Source organism: Dendrobates tinctorius, unplaced genomic scaffold (genome assembly GCF_039654945.1).
Source record: "Dendrobates tinctorius isolate UK_male_01 unplaced genomic scaffold, ASM3965494v1 ptg000015l, whole genome shotgun sequence".
Lineage (NCBI taxonomy): Eukaryota > Metazoa > Chordata > Amphibia > Anura > Dendrobatidae > Dendrobates > Dendrobates tinctorius.
The window spans coordinates 25720864-25744601 of NW_027361683.1; the positions used below are offsets into that span (position 1 = coordinate 25720864).

The window sequence follows — 23738 nt, forward strand, 5'->3', positions numbered from 1 at the left end:
ACCATCCTATTTTATCAAGGCCCCTCACATACCTGCGCTCAGCTGAAGAGGATCATCGGTGAGGAGAGGGTCTGGGAGGGCTCCTGCGAAGATCTCAGGGCTGGAGCCCCCAGCCGGTGGAAGCCATCAGCCATGCAAGGCTGAGGGTGACTGGATCCGTCAGGCGGCGCCACGCAGTTAGTGGCGCCATGCTTTCTGTGTACCGTGTTTTGTCCCCCCGGTCGGGTAGGGGAAAAATTGAGGACGCGGCTGCCGCGGCCGGAAGTCCCGCCCCTGGAGCCGCGCGTCACTTCCGGCGGCCCGCACTGGGCGGTGGCGAACAAATTTAGGCCCCGGCTTCGCAGTGCGGCTAGGACACAGAACGAAAGCACCTCCCCTAGAGCGGTTTTACATGTTGGCTCACTCCCACAGGTGGTGGCGTGCGATTTGAAGGAAGCAGTCAGGACGGGGGGGGGGGGGAGGCGCAAGACTGAGGTAAGTGCTGCCCGAGAGTCCACGCTACAGGGAAAACGAGGTGCTACCTCCTCCCCACATCCCCAGCAGCGGACAGATACAGTATGTCCGAAAAGGCAAAGACGCACACGTTCTTTTACGCTGCATGGATCTCTTGTCGGGCTGCGTTCCTGCTGGCGCAGAGCAAGTGATTATGCGAAGCCTGCAAATCCGAACACCCCCAGGAGCCCACCCCTGCGACCGCGACCAATGTGTCAAATCCCCCGTAGTGGGCCCGATCACTGTCACAGTCCATGGCGTCGCTTACGAGAGCAATAGAGTCCCTTCAAGCCCCAGATAGGGGCAGGGACGATGGCTCGCCGGCCTTAGAGGGAACCTCCACCTCACAAAAGCCTCCAGCCTGCAGGGGCCGCTCTCACTCCAGGCAGACCCGGAGGAAACGAATCCACACGGTGTTGCCCAGTTCATCCGGTGCCTTGACATCCGTAAGGTCTGCTTCTCGCTCCCCGTCACCAGTGGTTGATAGCAAGCAGACCTCAGATTGCGACCCAGACGAGCCCCCTGACCTGGACACTCCAGGGTCACGTGAAACAGTGGACAGCCTTATAGAAGCCGTCACTCAGACCCTGGGGATTGAGGATGATCCCGCAGCGGCTACGGGGCATAAAGTGGCATTTAAGTGAGTGAAGCGCCCGCACAGAATTTTTTCCTCTCACCCGGAGTTTGAGGACATAGTGCAGCGGCACAGAGAACGTCCAGACAGGCGTTTCTCGGGTCAAAGGGCACTCGAAACAATGTATCCGTTTGCTCCGGACCTCCGTAAAAGATGGATGGAATCCCCGATGGTGGATCATCCGGTTTCGTGTCTAGCCACTAAGACCCTGCTATCCGTCCCTAGTGTTTACTCGATTAAGGATCCCACGGATCACCTTATACAGAGCTTAGCTCGCTCAGTATATGAGGCGTCAGGGTTAGCACTTGCTCCCTCGTTCGCAGCAACTTGGGTAGCCAAGGCTATGATATCATGGTCAGAAACATTAAACAAGGTCGCGCAGGAGCAGGATCTACCTGCAGAGATTTCGGCGGTCACAGGTCAGATGGCGATGGCCGGAGACTATGTAATCAGTGCATCTTTGGATGCGGCCAATTGCTCGGCACTTGCTGCCGCTAATACAATTTCGATCAGAAGAGCCGATTCTTCTTCTAACAAGTCCTGGACTTCCCTGCCTTATTAGTGCGGCCGCCTATTTGGGGAGAAGTTGGATCAACTTATCTCCGACTCCACAGGAGGAAGGAGCGGGTTTCTCCCTCAACTAAGGGTCAAACCGCTTTTTCGTCACCCGTTTCAGGCACGTTTTCGGGCCTTTCGCAACACCGGGTGGACTACAGCCGTCATTTCCGCCACCTCAGGCCGCCCCAACCAGGATAAGGGAGCGGCAGGTCTCATATAGAGCCAACCCATTGGGGAGATTGCGTACTCAGCAGTCCAAATCCCAAAGATCGTCGGCCAAATGACTCGAGGCCTTTACCAGACGACACCGGCAAGGTGGGCGGCCGCCTACTCTGGTTTTTCCACGTCTGGGCCAATGTCGCTCACGACGCATGGGTAAAGGAATTGGTGGCCTCAGGATACAAAATAGAATTTGTCAGATACCCGCCAAGATGGTTTTTTCTTTTCCCGCTTCCCAGAGTGGATGCCCAGGCAAGGGCTCTATTGGGAGCCATCAAATCGCTCCAGCACAACGGAGTCATTGTTCCAGTGCCGGGACACGAAAAAAATCAGGAGTTCTATTCCAACCTTTTTGCGGTTCCCAAAAAGGACGGGTCTGTCAGGCCTGTTTTGGACCTGAAGCTTCTGAACAAATTCATCGGGATCAGACATTTCCGGATGGAGTCTCTCCGGTCAGTCATATCGGCCATGGAGCAGGGAGAATACTTCAATAGATATCCAGGACGCATATCTGCATATTCCCATTTTTCCTCCTCATCAGAGGTTTCTACGCTTCGCCATAAGCGATCTACGTTTTCAGTTCGTAGCACTACCCTTTGGGCTAGCCACGGCCCCAGAGTGTTCACAAAGGTTATGGCAGTTGTCATGGCCATATTGCATTCTCGAGGCATAGTCGTCTTGCCTTACTTGGACGACCTATTGGTCAAGGGCCCTTCAAGATGGGCATGCGAGGAAAATGTCAACATCACGCTAGATACTCTTGCCCGCTTAGGGTGGTTGGTCAATGCGAAGAAGTCATCCCTTATGCCAGCTCAAAGGATCTCCTTCCTAGGAATGATTCTCGACACTCGCTGAGGGTTGGTAATTCTCCCTCAGGAAAAGGTGCGAGCGCTCTGGCAGGGAGTCCGGACACTTCGGCAACCAGTACCTAATACCATCCGATCCGGGATGAGGAGTCTAGGGAAAATGATGGCAGCAATGGAAGCGGTACCGTTCGCCCAGTTCCATCTTCGCCCCTGCAGCACGCCCTTTTGTCAGCTTGGGACAAGAATCCCTTCACGCTCGATCGGCAGTGCCGACTGTCCTTTCAAGTCAGGCAGTCGCTCGGATGGTGGTTAACCAGTTCCTCTCTGACCCAGGGGAAACCTTTCCCCCCAGACCATTGGAGGGTGATGACAACTGACGCCAGTCTCCTCGGCTGGGGAGCGGTGTTTCACCACCACACGACCCAGGGATGGTGGTCGCCACAGGAGGCACACCTCCCGATCAGCTTATTGGAGATACGAGCAATTCAGCTGGCTCTGCAAAAGTTTCATCACTTTCTAGCAGGCCGCCCCGTCCGGATTCAGTCAGACAACGTCACAGCGGTGGCTTACATAAATTACCAAGGGGGCACCCTCAGCAGAGCAACCACTCGCGAGGTGGGGCCCAATCTGCAGTGGGCCGAAGCAAACCACTCGGTGATTTCGTCTGTCCACATCCCGGGCGTGGAAAATTGGGCGGCAGACTTTCTCAGCCGACAGGGTCTTGCGTCCGGAGAGTGGTCTCTACATCCCGAAGTCTTCCAGCAGATTTGTCAGCTGTGGGGAACTCCGGATGTGGACCTGATGGCGTCCAGAGTGAACGCCGAGGTGCCCATATATGTCGCTCGGGCCAGGGACCCGCAGGCAATCGCTGTGGACGCGTTGGTTCTGCAATGGAACCAGTTTTGCCTCCCATATCTATTTCTCCCTGCTGCCACTACTTCCGAGGGTCATCAAGAAGATCCAGACGGAAGGGGTCACGGCGATTCTGCTGGCCCCAGACTGGCCCCGCCGAGCGTGGTACGCAGATCTAATGCAGCTGCTCGCTGACGTTCCTTGGCACCTGCCAGAGCGCCCAGATCTACTTTCTCAAGGGCCGATTTGCCACCCGAACTCGGGGGCCCTGTGTTTGACGGCATAGCCGTTGAATCTTGGATTCTAACCCAGGCAGGGTTTAGGAGCAAGGTGGTCGCTACAATGATTAGCGCCCGGAAGCCTGCTTCAGCACGAATTTACCACCACACCTGGAAGGTGTTCTTTGCTCGGTGTCAAGGCCGCGGTGTTTCTCTGCTGAGATTCTCGATCCCCAACATCTTGACTTTTCTCCAGTTGGGCCTAGACTCGGGCTTAGCCCCAAGTTCCCTCAGGAGACAAATATCGGCCTTATCCGTCCTGTTCCAGCGCAGAATTGCTACCAATCTGCAGGTGAAGACTTTCATCCAGGGAGTCTCCCACTTCGTACCTCCCTATAAGGCGCCTATGGACGCTTGGGACCTTAACCTGGTCCTAAGTGTTCTGCAGGAAGCTCCATTTGAGCCGCTTCAGGATATCTCCTTGAGGTACCTTTCCTGGAAAGTTGTGTTCCTAGTGGCCATCACTTCTATCAGGCGGGTTTCAGAACTGGCAGCCCTATCCTGCCAAGCCCCGTTCCTCACTTTACATAAGGATAAGGTGGTGCTCAGACCAGCCCCTCCTTTTCTGCCAAACGTCGTGTCCTCTTTTCACATTAATGAAGATGTTGTCTTGCCTTCATTTTATCCAGCACCGGTGCACCGTGTTGAAAAGGCTCTTCACACGTTAGACCTGGTAAGAGCCCTCCTTAGGTACGTGTCGAGGACGGCACCCTTTCGTCAGACGGACACGCTGTTCGTGCTCCCCGAAGGGCGCAGGAAGGGACTCGCTGCCTCAAAATCGACCATAGCCAGATGGATTCGTTTGACTATTCAGGAGTTCTACCGCATTAGAGGCACGCCGATTCCAGCAGGGATCAGAGTGCACTCTACTCGGGCAGTGGGCGCCTCTTGGGCGCTTCGGCACCAGGCTTCGACGGAACAGGTTTGCAAGGCAGCAACCTGTTCCAGCCTGCACACATTTGCCAAACATTATAATATTCATGCTCAGGCCTCGGCGGATGCGAGCCTGGGTAGAAGGATTCTCCAAGCAGCGGTGGCGCACCTTTAAACAAGAGGTGCATGTAGCTTGAGTCAATCTCCCACCCAGGGACTGCTTTAGGACGTCCCACAGTATCTGTGTCCCCCAATGAGGCGAAGGAGAAACATGGATTTTTGTGATAACTCACCGTAAAATCCTTTTCTCCGAGATGCTCATTGGGGGACACAGCAGCCACCCTATTAGCCAGTTGGCTCTTGTTTTGTTTAAATTTATATGCATTTACTAATTTGATATAAGGGTGGTGTTTTGGACATGTTGTACCTGTATTAAGGCTGATTTTGTTGTCCTCCTACTGCTTTGGCACCAAATTGATTACCGCCCGCAATAGGGGCGAGGGTGCATACGGCGGAGGAGGAGCTAACCTCTTTTTTTCACTAAGTGTCAGCCTCCTAGCGGCAGAAGCATACACCCACAGTATTTGTGTCCCCCAATGAGCGTCTCGGAGAAAAGGATTTTACAGTGAGCTATCACAAAAATCCATGTTTCTGCTTTACATCTAAGCACATCTGGCTGGCACTGGGGCCAGCTGATCGCTGCAGATGTCACACCTCCACCGACCTGGTATTAATACCCTGTCCTAAGGATGTGAGATCCTACAACTCCTTGAAATTTTACTCAATGTACATTATTTAAGGCTAAAATAGTTAATTTTCATCAGCTTTAGTCCGTCAGTTATGTAAATGTGTATGCGTACCTTTTAGTATCGGTTTGTTAGAATAATACACAATTCATAACCATGATCCCATGCTTCAATGCAGAGCTCCCATAGTGAATATGCTTCACCGTCAGTCTTTCTATAGTGTTATTTGCCATATTTTGTAATGTTATTTTTCATACTAATAATTTTCACTTGGATGTAAATAAAACTGCTATGGATTTACTGCAGATTTCGTAGAATCTCAAATAGCAAACAGGCTGCAAAGAATGATATACTGCAGTATCTGCTGCACAGTACGTATTCAGTGTAGAATTTGAAAAATGTCATCCATATTGTTGGTACTGTTAAACACAGCAAGTTTTCCCGTTTGTAAAATCCAATGTGTATAATAATCTGTGTGAACATACCTTAAAAGCCCATCTTTGTGAAGCTGGTGAGCTTATACTGTATATAGTTTAATACCCCTGGCAGTGACGTCCTACTTTAATTTTTACTAAAATATATATAGTTTTACTATATGGTGACCCGATTCTAACGTATCGGGTATTCTAGAATATGGCCAGCGGGAGATCGACGTTCAAAAGATGGTCGAGGACGATCAACCACTATCGGCGATCTCACAGCGGGAGCATGGTCGCTGCTGCGTGTCACACTGAGGCTAAGTACCCACGTTGCAGAAATGCTGTGGAAATTTCCGCAGCATTTCCGCAACTCCTGTCGTTGGAAAAATGCGGAAAACATGGGTTTTTGACGCGATTTTCGCGTGCGGAATTCAAGCGCATTCCAAGCGATTTGAAGCATCGCTTGGAATGTGATTGACAGGTTGGTCACACTTGTCAAGCATAGTGTTTGACAATTGTGATCAACTTTTTACTATTGATGCTGCCTATGCAGCATCAATAGTAAAAGATGGAATGTAAAAAATTTTAAAAAAGGTTTTTCTCACCTTCCGACGGCCCCCGATCTCCTCTCCATGCTCCCGGCATCTTCTGGTCCCAGTAATGCTTAGCGCGAAGGACGTCACTCTCACGAGAGCGCGACGTCATCAGCGGTCTTTCTCGCAAAGTATTACTGGGACCGGAAGATGCCGGGCGCGTGATGATAGGAGGGAAAGATTCTGGGGGCCGTCGGAAGGTGAGTAGATCACTATTTTTTATTTTAATTCTATTTTTTACAGGTTTATGGTACCCAGGGTCTGGACGAGAGTCTCCTCTCCTCCGGACCCAGGGTACCATCCGCACATTGAGCGCTGTGCCTGTCATCTCCTGGCTGCGTCGCCGCTGACCTCCGTGCGGCAGGATATGACCCGCGGCAATCGTCGGGAGATCAGCGGCTAGCGCCGCAGATCTCCCGAGGGTAGCGGTGGCGTGCGTCGTTCGAATGCCGCACCAATTCGCGGCCAGTCTGCGCCTGTTGCTGATTGGTCGCCCCCAGCCGGCCGCGACCAATCAGCGATGCGGGATTTCCGTTACAGACAGACAGAATTAAACGATTATATAGTTTTATAATGGGTAAATTAAGGGCAATATCCTGCTGCTTTTGGCACTTTAAGTGGTCTTGTTACCTACTGGTAAGTCTCCTTAAAAGGGCCCATATCCTTAAGATAGTTGTTAAGGCCCCCACAGACATTAGACTAATTCAGCTGAACCACTGATATCTGTGGGTTCATCCAACAGTCTGTGTATGGGGGTGCCTTATAGATTGTTGGGGAAGATAAGAATCCAACATGTCCAATTTCGAACTGCCAATCTTTTTCTCTAGATATTACCTGCCACCAGAATATTCTGGCTGTGGCTCTCTCATGTAAATTGCACAATCACTCAGCATAGTGTATCGGAGAGTTGTGCGAGAGAAACCATCTTTTGGCCAACTGCTATCTAAAGTGTATGGCAGGCTTTAGTCAACCACATGTTCTGCTGACATATATCGCTTCGTTCAGATTGCTGTATTTTCAGTTTTTGTATTGTCCATGTGTGCAAGGATAGGACACTAACCCTATAATAGTCTATTATTAATAACAAGTAATAAGTAAATGAATGCAGAAAAAGAACCATCATCCGTACATGAAAACAGCACCAGAGCCATCATCAGTACATAATACAGAACCATCATCAGTTCAGGAATACAGCACGTGAACCACCATTCTTGTATGAATACAGCACCAATCATACATCTGTTACCAGTTGCAATGTCGGGTCAGCCCCCACCATATACAGTTGTATCTCATGAACTTGCAATTCCCAGTATGTCCTAAAAAGGGTTGTCTCGTGTTTGGAAGTTATCCCCTATCCGTGAGATAGGGAGTAACTTTCCGATCGCTGTGTGTCCGACCGCCGATCCCGAGAATCAGGATTTTGAATACCCTTGTGTAAATGAAGCGGTGGTCAATCATGCGCACGTCCACTTCATTCATTCTTAGGGTACCGTTACACATAGCGACGCTCCAGCGATCCCGACCGCAATACGACCTGGTAAGGATCGCTGGTACGTCGCTACATGGTCGCTAGTAAGCTGTCAAACAGGCATATCTACTCAACGACGCAGCAACGATACGGCGATCCGTATAATGACCTCATCGGTCGTTGGGACCTTGTCACACAGCAGCTATTCTGACGACTCAGACCTCGATAGGCGTGCTTCAGTGTTGCCTTTTCCATGCCCTTCTGCTCTGTTTGGTGGCCACTACTGCGCTATCACTATGCGGTCTATTTGCTTCAACATCCCTGTCTGACTCGCTAGTGCGCTATTTATTCGTGGATCCAAAGTCACTGACACGGGGGACACGCAATTATTATAACTGTACATGTTAAATGTTATGATTGCATATAATTGATAGCTGACCTATAAAAGGAAACGCTACAAAGTTCCTAATTTGAGACCACCAATCGGAGCTGAGGGGGCGTTGAAAAGACAAAGCAAAATCACACCTGCATCCCTGAGTTCTGAGTCGCCAACGAGGTCGCTCGTCATTGTTATGGGGCGTCAAACACAGCGATGCATGCTGGCCAGCGGTACACCAACGATCAAAAACTGGCCTAGGACATTCGAGCACGATCAGCGATATCGCAGCGGGGGCCCGGTCGCCGCTATGTGTCACACGTAGCGAGATCGCTGGCGAGGTCGCTGTTGCATCACAAAACCTGGAACGTTTCAGCGATCTCGCTAACAATCTCGCTATGTGTGAAGTACCTCTTAATGTGAGTGTTGAACACCAGCCAAGCAAAGCACTTGGATATCTGCAGTGGTCCAATTAAGACACGCACTGCCCCTCCAATCTAAATGTTCCCTGTTCTGCCTATTGTATGGGCTCCAACTAGCTGTGAGCTATCACTTAACCTGTTGTTCCCATTAAATTCTGATTTATTTTGTCAACAACAAAAGGCTGTTATTTTAGCCAGCTAGATATTAAGAAATACGTGCGTTGAGCCTCGAAAACTAGAGCCATTGTGTTAATTGTATCATTAGTATCAGCCATGCCATTGCATTCATTAGCACATCACCTGCCTCCGAATAGGATTCAGTCACTAGAAAAGCAGACTCAGCAATGAGAAAATACTGCAATTTTAGGTGTAAAACCACTAGAGCTGAGATATTTAACAATGTATCTAGCGGGTAATCCTCTACAGCCAGCTTTGTTGCAGAGGGGACATTGGTAGCTTTTGAAATGGAGAACTTGTTTGTTCCAGCCGTCCTAGGAAATCGCTGCCCCCCATATCCCGGGCCAGGAGGCATCCCTGCAGCCATTAATTACCATTCAGGATCTACTTGTATTGTCTTATCTCCCTGGTGTACTGGAAATCATTGTCCTCGGCATAAAAGGCTCTTGACAATGTTGAAATAAAATATTCCCTTGTCTCTTTCTGTATCATTTTGCCAACCCACAAATTAAAATAATGAAAAGTTAGGCAATTTCTAATGTATTTTGCACAAATTCCTTTGTATTTCCTTCCATACCCTGTTTATTTTCTCTTGAGATTTCAGAATTAATTAAAGGTGTTCTAAATCCATTTGAACTAATTTCTGACTTACTTTTCACTCGTCAGCCATAACATTTAGAGTAAATGCACACAGAGCAGAAAATCCAGTGTCAGTGAGTACATGGTGGATATTCTCCATGCATCGCTATACCTGAAGGAACCTTAGCTCATGATGAAGCGCAGCTCGTAGTGTCGCACATACGTACGTTTTCTGATTGCGCTAGAATCTTAAGTTGTTGCCAGTAAAATCCGGTCAAGGTAAACTGCTTTCTGAAAGGTTGCATTAAATTTTAATCATCTTTTTTCCCGTGGTGCTGCAGTTGGCCTTTATTGAAAGGGTTTTCATGTCCTTAGTTAAATGTCAGCTGCCTCCATTCCTCTGTGGAGCAGAAATCTATTCTATAACCTTCCATTATTAGGCGGAGTCCACGCAATAGCTATAAAATTAAGTTTAACTGCTGTTAACTTTAATATCCTACTACCTGCTACAGTATATCACAAATGTGAGTACACCCGTCACAATTTTGTAAATATTTATATCTTTTCATTGAACAACACTGATGATATGACACTGATACAATGTACAGTACTAGTCAGTGTACAGCTTGTATAACAGTGTAAGTTTGGTGTGCCCTCTAACTCAGTGTCAGGGTGTTGGCAATCATCTATAGCCTAGACCATATTTACGTAGAGCAACAATTCTTTTTTTCATATCCTCAGAGAGTTCTTTGTCGTGAGGTGCCATGTTGAACATCCAGTGACCAGTATGGGAGAGTGTGAGAGCGATTACACCAAATTTACACCTGCTCCCCATCCACACCTGAGATCTTGTTACACTAATGAATCACATGACACCGGGGATGGAAAATGGTTTCAGTTGGGCACAATTTTGCCATCTTCACTTAGAGGTGTACTCACTTTTGTTGCCAGCGATTTAGACATTAATGGCTGTGTGTTGAGTTATTTAGCGGGCACACCAAATTTGCACTGTTATTCAAGCTGTACACTGATTACTGTACATTGTATCAGTGTCATATCTTTAATGTTGTCCCATGAAAAGATATAGAATAATTACAAAAATGTGAGGGGTGTACTCATTTTTGTGATATACTATATGTCGCACTTATTCAGGGAACTGGGATATAGGGAGCTGTTAAATGGGGCTTTTACACTTTCTTAGATGTGTCTGACAGTGACAAATGAAAGACTATGGCCACATATAGTGAAAAATAGGTACAAAATAAAATGGGTCAGCAGAACAACCTCCACATGAGGTTGGCCTGGCCAAATATAATTTCATTCAGTACCCAAGTATGGTACTTGCAGTGTTTAATTTTTTTTTATTTTTTTTTCATAAATCAGTAGTACACATGAAAATAAGAAACTTTGTAATATGTCCTATTAGAGAAATCCACTTCTTTCTCCTCTGAAACTAATCATTCACTTTTTCAAAATTCAATAGTAACAGCAACATCGAGGCGCATCGCAGAGGGAGTGAGCTCCCTCGCTACTTCCAGCTGCACAATGTGATGTGATCGCCTTGTGCCAATGTTCTCCATGGTGACCCGGAGCCGCAAGATGGTTGCGGGGTCTTTCAGAATCCTGCAGGGAAGGTGGCCTGTGAACACCTACTAAGAGCAGGAGCTGACACACCTCCCTCCTGCCTGTCAGACACTGCTCTGATGCTCTGCAGTGCAGAAACATTGCACAGTATCAGGTTAGTGTAAGGACAATGTAAAAAATAGTTATTATAAAATGTAAAAATATTAAAAAAAAACAAATAAGGAAGAAAAAAAATAAAAAAAATATTAATCCAATAAATAAATTTAGTTCTGTAAAAAAAAAAAAAAACAGCCAAAAGACACATATTTGGTATCACCCGTATCATACCGCCTAATAAAAAGTGTAAGTAAAAATGGTACCGCTGAAAACATAATCTTGTCCCGCAAAAAAATAAGCCCCCATACAGCTCCGTCAGCGGAAAAATAAAAAATTTATAGCTCTCAGAACAAAGTGATGCAAAAATAATGATTTTTTTTCTATACAATAGTTTTTATGAAAAAGTGCCAAAATATATAAAAAAGATGTATATGTGGTATCTCTGTAATCGTCCCGAAGATTACAGCTGCCTTATCAATTTTACCACGTGTGGAACGGTAAAAAAAAAAATCCTGAATTGCTGTTTTTTGTTCATTCTACTTCCCAATAATTGGAATAGAAAGCGATCAAAAAATGTCATGTGCCTGAAAATGGTGCCAATAAAAATGTCAGCTTGTCCCACAACAAAACAAGACCTCACATGACTCTGTCTGACAAAATATGGGGATGCAAAAACTAATTTCTGCAATAAAAAGCGTCTTTTACTGTGTGACATAAAAAGCTGATATAAATCTGTTATCGCTGTAATCGCACTGACCCGAAGAATAAAGTCACCTAATCACTTATACGGAATGGCATAAAAAAATAAATAAAACCAGTTCTTCACCTGCTGTTGATTTTTGCATTCTGCCTCCCAAAGATCTCAGTAAGGCTCGGTGCACATTTATCTTGCGCTCTTCACTGAGCGCTTACACCGAGGTTTCCGTGTAAATCTCTGAAATACATGATTCAGACAGAACCCCCGGCGGAAAATTCCCTGTAATGAGGCAGATAGAGGTTAAAGTTTAATGTATATATTTTTTTTTCCATTAATTCCTGTGAAGCCCCTGAAGGGTTAATAAACTTTTTGAATCTGGTTTTAAGCACCTTGAGGGGTGCAGTTTTTAGAATGCTGTCACTTTTGGGTATTTTCTGACATATAGACCCCTCAAAGTGACTTCAAATGTGAGGTGGTCCCTAAAAAATGGTTTTGTAAATTTTGTTTTAAAAATGAGAACTCGCTGGTCAACTTTTAACCCTTATAACTTCCTAACAAAAAAATATGTTTCAAAAATTGTGCTGATGTAAAGTAGACATGTGGGAAATGTTATTTATTAACTATATAGTGTGCCATCTCTCTGTGATTTAAGAGCATAAAAATTAAAAGTTTAAAATTGCAAAATTTTAAACATTTCTCCCCAATTTTTTTTTTCACAAATAAACACATGTCATATCAAAGAAATTTTACAACTATCATGAAGTACAATATGTCACAGGAAAACAATCTCAATGTGTGGGATCCGTTGAAGTGTTCCAGAGCAATAACCTCATAAAGGAACAGTGGTCAGAATTGTAAATTTTGTCCTGGTCAGGAAGGTGAAAACAGGCTTGTGGGCTGAAGGGGTTAAATGCCATTTACACTTGGCGATTATATATTAGATGAGTTTGATTACTTATGGTGAGATTAGGAGCATGAGGCAATAGGTCGTATCAGTAATTTATTAGGTTTTCGGAGTTACATTTATTATAAGATATGTACCTTCAGAATATTGTGTTCAGTTTCACCTTATCTCCCATGAAAACAGGATCCAAACATCGATCCTCGACATCTACCATTACGGCAGAGTGCTGATCCCCTATACTCATTTTATCCTCATTGGGCGTGTTTGGGCATCTTTAGCTATACCGAAAAGGTTTCCATTAAGATCTGTGTTTGTTGAAAATGGGAGACTTTACCAATGTGATTTTTTGGCATGTATCTATGGCACTCGCCTGATATCTTTACTTCCTGGACCCCGGTATGTAGGGGTGTCTTATATTCCCCAACATTCAGTTTTGGGATTTCTGTATTTCTTGTCCAAAACAGAAGTAAAATATTTCACTATGGCCCCTTCTTCTTGCCTTCTGATGTATGGATATTCTGTACCGTGGCCATATGTGTGTAGATACAATCTAAGTGTATTTTTGTGGTTTTCTTTTTCCTCTAGTAACCAACAAGCTTGTGGTGTCTGCTGGAGATAGTGTCGAGGTTACCTTACCGAAAAATGCAGTTCAGCTGAATGCCTTTGTCCTTCCTGAACCTCCTGCAGGTAATTCCTTATATTCACATGCTTGCTGCACGTACCACAGGCGACCTTTATCATACGTGTCACTAACTTGTACCTTCTCCCCTTTTGTGCTCAGGATATGGGGATTAAATGGCTGCTTTCCACTCTCCATAATCCTGGATCAACACGATATGGGCCATAGGTAGCCTACCATTTAGGAGTCTGTGGGCACACAATGACCAAACCTTGTAAGGAACACCGTACTAACAATCTTTAGTGTTGAACTCCGTTTGTCATAAATCCTTAATTATTAAAATTATGCTAATGAGGTGCTGGTTGTACCCTGGGCGTGGTTCCGCACTTCAATGCATCTTCCCCAGCTACTAGTTTTTTAGCTGGAAAACAAGTAGGTGGGAAGGTGCACAGAACTGCTTGGCCACGCCCAGGGTGCACCCAGCACTTCATTAGTATATTTGAATAAAAACAGATATGTGGCAAAAGCAACAATGGATATGGATGCGAGAGATATGATTTGTATTAGTACTGTGTCCCATACAAAGTCATTTTGTGCTGACATTTTCCCTTTATTCTTAATTTGGACCCGATCCATGACCAGCATGTACCAGGAATCGATTGTATGATCTCAGTTTGAAGAATGTCAAATACAATATCTTGTACCAGGGACCCTCCTTTTCGACCAGTCATCCTCCTGACTAAGTCCCCAGCCAGTTTGTAAAACAAGTTTATCTCAGAAATGCCGCAGCGTTTCAGAGACAGACATGCCAAACTGAGATCATGCAGCCAGTGCCTGATGTATGAAGCACGTGGATCGGGCACCATGTACAGGTTCTCTTTAAAAATACTCATCAATCTCCAAGTCGCTTTACACAGTACGAGGTATTATATTTGACACTCTCCAAACTGTTCATCATTCCCTAACAATAAAGGTAACTTCTGATTTTCCATATGCCAAGTCTTGTCACTGCCCCTTCGTGTGAGCTCCTTGGAGCAGAATTCACTAGCGATGGAAAGCCTCTTAGGGCCACGTTCCCACGATGAGCTTTTGCTGTGTTTTTGTTGTTGCAGAATTTCTGCACCTAGTTAATACTTGTGCTTTTTCATTGCGCATTTGAGCGTGTCTTTTTTTTACTTTTTTGGCGCTGCAGTTTTTGTCTCTTTTTGGCATTTTGTGTTTGCTACCTCCTGGTACTTGGCTTTCACAAAACTTCATGTGCTTTTTACAAGTGTTTCTGATTTGAAAACACACTAAAAACGCACGTGTGCGTATTACCTGCAAATTTTCCTCATCTAATACAAGTCTGTGGACAAAATATGTACTTTAATCTCAGCACGTCACCAAGAGAGATTTATATGTTGTGGACTTGAAAGATGCAACACAGGTGAATTTACACTGTGTACAAAAGGCACAGTGGGCATGAGATTTCTATAAATCCCATCCCCTTTGATGTAACTTTAAGACGCAGCATCAGAAACTCGTCAGGGGTACTAAGACGCAGCGTCAGAAACTTGTCAGGGGTACTAAGATGCAACGTAAGAAACACGTCAGGGACACACAGCCTAAATAATGTTTAGATGCCCTCCTCCCCATTGAGTGTTTTCCCATATGTGTCCATTACATCTTGATTATGTACAGGACTTGTCTTGTAGCTCAGCACTTTTGCAGCTTTAGTAACACCACCCACGTTGTTTTTACCAAGAAAAAGTCTCAAGATATGAAAGTTGCAGCTTCGTAGCTGTTATTGCCAATTATTCTGCCTATCCTCAAAATTAGGAGTCCAAGCTACTATGTTTATTTGCACAATATATTCTTTATGCTTTTCTGGCTAAACCAGTTATGCAGGAATATTAACCTGAAAAGCTGCCTCTGTGAAAATGAATCACATCTAGTAAGCAGCGTCTCGTTGTATTCCAATGATCTGCCTGAGCCACATGCAGTTTCTCTATGGTTTGTGGTTTAGTATTAGTACAGTTTTGTTTCATAGCATTTACCCCCTCGCAGACAATTTCTATAGTGTCATTGCTTAACAAGAAAATCAGCTCTTATGCCGAAGTGAATGGCACCTCGTTGAATAATCATTGATTTCCCAATTACCGTATATACTCAAGTATCAGCCGACCTGAGTATAAGCCGAGGCACCTAATTTTACCACAGAAAGCTGGGTAAGCTTATTGACTCGCGTATAAGCCGGGTATGCAGTGTCCCCTTATCCCTGTCCTGTTATGTGGCTCCCCCCATCCTGTCCTGCTATGTGTGGCTCCTCTGTCCTGTCCTGCTATGTGTGGCTCCCCCCCCCCCCCTGTAGTATCCTGCTATGTGTGGCACCCCCCCGTCCTGTCCTGCTATGTGTGGCACCCCCCCCGTCCTGTCCTGCTATGTGTGGCTCCTCTGTCCTGTCCTGCTATGTGTGGCCCCCCCTGTATCCTGCTATGTGTGGCACCCCCCCGTCCTGTCTTGCTATGTGTGGCTCCCCCCGTCCTGTCCTGGTACTCACTGAGAAATTATATATTCCAGCTGATGTCAGTGCCTGGGCCCACCGGAGAATCCTTTGGTTCTCCGGTGGACCTGTCCGACCCTGCATAGAAAGTGATATCAGACTGCTAGGATAATTCATCATTTTTCTGATTGGTTTGAAGTCTGATTTTTGGGACTCCGTTGATCCTGAGTTTAATTGAATAAAACTTAGAACTGCAGTGGTGGTGGATGGGAGAGATAATATGTAAGGAAAATTTTAAAAATAACAGTTTTAATTTATTTCATAAATCAATAGTGCATGTCAAAATAATCAACTTTGTAATATATTTTTTTTTTTAGAAAAAGATCTGCTTTTTTTCTCCTCTTGGATGGATCATCCATTCTCAATTCACATTTAAAATCTGTGTTCAGTGAACACAGACTTTCATATACAGTTCAGTTCTACAGTTCTATAGCAAGGGGAGAGGAGCTAGAGGCAGATACATGCTGTTCTCCTGAATCGACACTTACACTTTAAAGGGGTTATCCTCTACTTGGACAACCCCGTCTCGACGTGAATGTTTGCCCCCATGAAAATAAAAACGCTTGTACTTACCTTCCATGCCGGCACCGTTGTAGCAGTGTCGGCACTTGCTCTCCCGGGGCTCTGGTGCGGTTGTTATGACACGTGAGCCCTATGCCCAATCAGCAGTGGTGTCACTGTCCCCAACTTTGGACGTATTGGTAATCAAAAGGAAGTGAGCGCACAGCTGCAACTCTCACTTCCTCTTCATTATGTATACGTCCGAAGGTGGGGGGACAGTGACCCCCAGCTCTGATTGGGCACAGGGCTCACGTTTCTGAACAACCTCTCCTGAGCCCCGGGAGAGCGCGTGTCGACACGGGAGAGGAGTATAGGTGTTTTTATTTTAATGGGGGCAAATATTCAGATTGAGAAGGCGATTGTCCTAGTAGTGGACGACCCCTTTAATATTGACTTTTATATACAGTTCTATGACGAGGGAAGAGGAGCTAGAGGTAGATTATTATTATAGCACCATTTATTTCATGGCACTTTACATGTGAAAAAGATATACATAGTAAAAAATAAGTACAAAAGTTTTTAACAAAATGAGAAAATGAGTCACCGAGTGGTACAATAGAAGAGGATTAGGACCTTGCCTGAGAGGGTTCAGTCTACAAGGGATGGGTAAGAATACAGTAGGTAAAGGAAGAGCTGGTCATGTAGCAGTATGGTGGAACACGGGTTATTACAGTTTGTACGCTTGTCGAAAGAGGTGCGTCTTCAGGTTCCTTTTGAAGGTTTCCACGGTAGGTGAGAGTCTGATATGTTGGGGTAGAGAGTTCCAGAGTAGGGGGGATGCACAGGAGAAATCTTGTATGCGATTGTGGGAAAAGTAGATTAGAGGGGAATAGAGAAGGAGATCTTGTGAGAGTCGGAGGTTGCATGCAGGTAAGTAGCGGGAGACTAGGTCTCAGCTGTATGGATGAGACAGGTTGTCGATGGCTTTGTATGTCAAGGTTAGGGTTTTGAACTGGAGACTCTGAGCATTGGGGAGCCAGTGAAGGGATTGACATAGAGGAGAGGTAGGGGAATAGCAGGGAAACAGGTGGATTAGTCGTGTAGCAGAGTTTATGACAGACTAGAGGGGTGCAAGAGTGTTAGAAGGGAGGCCACAGAGCAGGAGGTTGCAGTAGTCAACGTTGGAGATGATGAGCTCATGCACTAGTGTTTTTGCAGATTCTTGGTTAAGGATCCGTGAAATATTAATGAGTTGAAGTCAGCAGGAAGTGGAAAGGGCTTGGATATGTAGTTTGAAGGAGAGATGAGAGTCAAGGGTTACCCCGAGGCAGCGAGCTTGTGGGACTGGGGAGAGTAAGCAATGATTGACCTTGATGGATAGGTCTGTTGGAGGAATTGAGTGACATGAAGAAAGATGATAAATTCTGTTTTACCCATGTTAAGTTTTAGAAATCTTGCAGAGAAGAAAGTTTAAATAGCGGCCAGACATTGTGGGATTCTGGTTAGTAAAAAGGGGTGAGACTCTATGAGCTGTCCCAGGCCGAAGTTGTAGATGGAAAAGAGCAGGGGTCCTAGAACTGAACCTTGGAGACATAGACGGATAGGGCGCGAGATGATGAGAAGGTGGTGTGTGAGTGGGAGACACCGAATGTCCGGCCTGCTAGGTATCAAGAGATCCAAGATAGAGCCAAGTCTGTGATGCCAAGAGATGAAAATCTGTAGTAAGAGGGGATGGTCCACTGTGTTGAAGGTGGAGGACAGGTCCCGGAGGAGGATTACAGAATAGTTACACTTGACTCTCTTGGATATGGCAGTCAGTAGGATATTGGTGACTTTAGTTGGGGCAGTATCAGTAGAATAATGCAGTCAGAAGCCACATTGTAAGCGGTCAAAGAGGGAGCTGGAGGAGAGATGGGAGGACAGTTCAAAATGGATGTGTTGTTCCAGTAGTTTTGAGACATAAGGAATAAGTGATATGGGGCGATAGCTAGACACAGAGGATGGGTCAAGGGATGGCTTCTTGAGGATGGTTGTGTTCGAGGCATGTTTGAAGCATGAGGAGAAGACACCAGTTGTTAGTGATAGGTTGAAGAGGTGGGTTAGGGTTGGGATGAAGACTGGTGAGGTTTGGGATGAGGTGGTATGGGATCGGGTCAAGTGCACAGGTGGTGAAATGTGATCTGAAGAGTAGAGAGGAAAAGTAACCTTCCATAATAGCGGAGAAGCTGGTTATAAAGGAGGGGGGCTGAGTGACTGAGTAGGGTCTGTGTAGACTATGGGCTAAAGCTTTGTTTTGTTATCAATATTCAGCTGAGATGAGAGGGAGCGGGTGCTGAGGGACGGAGGAAAGAATCGAAACTGTTGAATAGCTGTTTAGGGTTGTGAGGCAGTGAAGATATGAGAGATGAGAATTATGTTTGTTTTGCTGCAGTGAGTGTAGACTTGAAAGTAGTGGACTGTTGGAATCTAAGTGCTTGTTGAAATGGGATCTTTTCTATCTCTGCTCATTAACCCTGGAAACCCTCCTCAGTTCTTTAGTCAGGTTGGTGTGCCAGGGTTGCCTGTTGTGCGAATTTTCATATGTGTGAGGGGGGCAACCGATTCAAGGGCTGCGGTGCTCTAGAAAGTGGCAGCAGCATCTGCACCATGTAAGGAACTTATGCCTGCAAGAGGAAGAAGGGATTCAGAGAGTGAGTGTAAATCAATGTGTTTGAGATTTCTGTGAGGGTGTGCAAATTTGTGGAGTGGGGATTGTGCTCCTGGAGAGGAGAGGGAAGAGAGTATAAGTAGGTTGTGGTCAGAAAAAGGGAGAGGTGAGTTATAGAGTTTAGATAGTGAACAGAGGTGGGTGAAGATGAGATCCAGTGTGTGGCCCTCTTTGTAAGTGGCTGTGGAAGACAATTGAGTGAGGCCGAAGGAGAAAGTGAGATATAAGCTAAGACACAGCTGAGTGGGAATTGTCAATGGGGATCTTGAAGTCAACCATGATGATAGTGTGGATGCCAACAGAAAGGAAGTGAAATGGTAGAAGAAGATGGTGGCTAGCCCTGGCGAGCAGTAAATGATGGGCAGTTGGAGGGGGAGTAGATGCACACAGAGTGTACCTCAAAAGAAGAGTGAGTAATGGAGGGTGGCAGTGGAATTTGGGTGAAGGAGCAGTTATCTCACAGGAGAAAACCAACTCCTGCACTATGCTTGCCTTGCTGAGTCAGGGGTGTAAGAAAGGTGAAATCCACCATAAGAAAGTGCAGCTGGAGAGGCTGTGTCAGAGAGAGTGAGCCAGGTTTCGGTGATGCTGAGAAAGGAAAGTTTGTTAGTAATGAAAAGATCATGGATGTATGAAAGTTTTGTTTCAGACAGAGCAAGTGTTCCATAGAGCTCCTGTTAGAGGGACTGAGAAAGCATAGGGTGAATGGGGGTACAAGGTTAGAAAGGTTGCGGAAATTTGTGATACTGTGATAGATAGTGGATGAGAGGTAGAAGTGACTGTGGGAATGTGGTGACGAGGACCAGGATTTGAAGAGCTATTGCCGGCAGTGAGGAGAAGCAGAGAAAGTGTTAGGTGGGAGCAGGAGAGAGCATGAGGTGGCTGTCTGTGTGTGGAGACATAGGATTTTACATTGAGGAACAGTTCTGAGGAGGAGGTGAGATGGATGGGGGACCACTTCATTACTAGGTGTAGGGATTAGGAGGGATAGTAGGAAGTGTAGGACTATACAGGTGAGCGTGAAAACAAACAGAAACATTGTTTACTGTGACTATGTATGCAGTTACCTTCAGTTATCGTATTTTTCGGACTATATGACACACCAGACCATAAGACACACCTAGGTTTTAGAGTAGGAAAATTAGAAAAAAAATTGAAGCAAAAAATGTGGTCAATTCTGTACTAATATCCCCCATCCTGGTATATATGTATGTCTCCAATCCAGGTATTCATGGCCCCCTCATCACCATCCTTGTATGCATGACCCCCTCATCCCGATCCTGGTATGCATGGCCCCCCTCATCCTCGTCCTGGTATGCATGGCCCCCTCATCCCCATCCTGGTATGCATGGGCCCTATCATCCCTGTCCAGGTATGCATGTCCCCTTCCCCATCCTGGCATGCATGTCCCCTTCATCCCCGTCCTGGTATGCATGGTCCCCTTACCTTAATCCTGGTATGCATGGCCTCCTCATCTCCATCCTGGTATGCATGGCCCCTCATCCCCATTCTGGTATGCATGGCTCCCATCAGAAAAACACAAAAAACATAGACCATTCTACTTACCTTCCCTGCGCTCCCTCGCATAGTCCTGTTTTGATGCCAGCAGCTGATTTCAGCAGGAAGAAGTGCATGGCAGTGAGGTCATGCATTGCTTTCAAGCAGAGGACAGTTGCCTGAATACTCACTGCTCCCCACACCAGGGACTATAGGCATGTGGAGCAGAGAATATTCATTGATCTTTAATAATGGGCACAGTGTTAGCAGCAGCGGCTGAGTGTGCCCACTATTACGGAAAATGTATATTCACTGCTCTCCACTCCCACTCCACTGCTTCCCATGGGAGTGGAGAGCAGTGAATATTCATTTTCTGTAATAGTGGCCACATGTGGTCTTCCAGCAGCTACAGGAGCCAATGGCTGCGGCTAACACTGTGCCTGCTATTAAAGAGAAATTAAAATTCATTGCGTTTCACGCCCATGGTCCCTCCCACCTCTCGGCGCATCCTTCAGTGCATGGAGGGGGGAGGGACTCTCTTGATTATGGGCATGGGGAGCAGGCAGTATTCATTCATTCAAATTTTTGAAGGAAAAAAGTGCTTCTTATAGTCCGAAAAATACGGTACCTTCATATTAAATTCTGGTCTAATTCATTGCACTACACTTAAGTGCTGCACTTGGGTAATGCAAAACAGACTACGTCATGCATATGTATTAATCACAATAGATTTGCTAACAAATGCATTCAGGTGTGAAGCAGAGGCCAGTACTCATCTTTATCAGATAATTAAAGCTGAGCCAGATGCAGGATATATCACTGGCAGAGTAAACAAGTGGGGAGGTGGGGTAGTGCAGTGGTCAGTTTAAAAACATACCAAGTGAATACACACAGGAAATGTAAGAATAATCACATGTACAAGCTGTTCACCTGAATTGACACTTAGCTATTGCAAGGTCATGGACAACTTTCAATAGTTGTCGACCAACAGCTGTTCTTTCCTTTTTATTTTTTAAACTGTGTTTTTATTTACATTTTTCCGAAATGCAAGAATAAAACACAGTTGAATCATAACAATATCCTTACATACATGATTAAAATAGGCTCAAAAAGTTAACCTTGTAGTAATTATCTATTCTATTATTTCTAAACACTGTTTTTCTGTGATTCCTTTGTATCCCCGTTCATACTGCACCCACACACACAAATGATACACCATTTGAAAGGTAAACTTGCCCCCTTCAGCAAGAAAATAGCCAAACAAACCACACAGCCATGATTTTATCACTAAATACAGTTTAAACATTAATTTTCATAAACCTGCAGTAAGGAAAAATGACCTGCAGGTGGCACCACAGTACCCCAAAGCACACTACCAACACATTTGTAAACATGCACTGCTTTTTGGCTCATTACTTTGCCCCACACACACATGATACACCATTTGAAAGGTAAACTTGCCCCCTTCAGGAAGAAAACAGCCAAACAAACCACACATCCACGATTTTATCACTAAATACAGTTTAAATATTCATTTTCATAAACCTGCAGAAAGACACAATGACCTGCAGGTGGCACCTCAACCGGAAAACATTTTTTGGCCTCTACTTATCCAAACAATTTATTGTATTACCAATCTACATATATAAATACCTGTCTGTGTTCATCAGCTCATGATACATTTACATTTGACCAGCTTGCTTTTTCTGATATTGCCTGCGCCCCTGACGACCAATGTGCGAAAATTTTGCATGGGCCAAGCTAGTTTAAGAATATTACACAAATCAAGAAAATTAAAACAAATGCTAAAACGGTCTTTTAAAAATAATTCAAGACAGGACAGACAAGACATACGTAAAAGGAAACATAAAAAGGTATACTATGATACAGCTGTTCATTCTAACTCCCTCATATACATGTGCACTCATGCGAGCATTAAGCTTAGAAGAACCACATCTATGTGATCAGGCACCTGAACAATGTTTGTGGTTTTTGCTTACTTTACAAGTAATCCCCAGTGCATAGGTAAATTGTGTCTTAAAAGCTGTAAGTAAATGTACACTAAGGAAAAAGGTGGAAATCAAACATAAATAGAAAAGAATTGAAGGAGTTGGATTTAAAGGGAACCTGTGAGGTGAATTCTGCCACCCAAAACGATTAGCACGCTTCACGATTGCAGCCAGGTATACTTTTGTCTGAAATGATCCTGCGTTTCAGATAAAATATACTTTGTAGATTCAGCAGGGGACCAGACTAATCCAGCCCTCGCACAACTCCATTGACAAAATAAACTGAAAGTTTTATGGGTCTCAAAAATGTAAAGTGCTGCGGAATATGTCGGCGCTATATAAATAAAATTATTATTAGGCAACAAAACTATTGTTCTTTTACATAGTTCCAAATTTTATTAAGCCACTAAAATAATAAAAAAAAATACAAGTTTAATATTACCACTGAAGAATCACATTGCCAAGTCATTCTTACCATACAGTGAACAACATACAACTCTAAAAAGCAATAGCAGAATTTCATTTTTTTTTTTCACCAATTCAGCGCACTTGGAATTTTTAACATTTGTTCATAAAAAAAAAAATCAACACCTCACATGGCTATGTCAATGGGAAAAAAAGTTATAAGAAGGAGAGGAAAAAATAAAACCCACAAAAGAAAAATCGCCTTATGAGATTAAAGAACAACATTTAAGTCTCTTGTGTATCTCCGTTTTAGCTGATGTTCTATGATTCTCTTCATTCAGGCTACATTTCCTGTGATGCATACTACAGAGTTTCAGTGTATTCTTCGTGAAGCAGCTTCAGTCTGTCTTCCCTGCCACCTTCTGGGAATAGGCTTCTTCCTGTCATCTCTTACACGCAGTGTGAAGCTGCATTGTATGGAAATGCATTAGAGATTTTTTAAATTCTGAATATATATATGTATGTGTGTGTGTGTGTGTTTTTGTCGCTTATTTTTGAGACCTATAACTTTTTTGGCAATGGAGCTGTGTGAGGGATTGTTTCTTTTTTTGCATAGTGGGCAGGTGTTTTTAGTGATTTTTATTTGGTGTTCATACAACATTGTGATAGCCTTTTATTACGTTAT

At 45.0% G+C, this 23738-nt stretch overlaps 1 protein-coding gene across 3 annotated transcripts in view; it reads left to right on the forward strand.

Annotated features, from left to right (window-relative positions):
* The window catches only part of KIAA0319L (KIAA0319 like), a 156469-nt gene that overhangs the window by 60085 nt on the left and 72646 nt on the right, over positions 1-23738 (forward strand). For all 3 annotated transcript variants that reach the window (XM_073563006.1, XM_073562997.1, XM_073563013.1), the window contains one exon: positions 13359-13460. In XM_073563006.1, coding sequence (XP_073419107.1) covers positions 13359-13460 — 102 coding nt within the window. The remainder of the gene's footprint in view (positions 1-13358; positions 13461-23738) is intronic.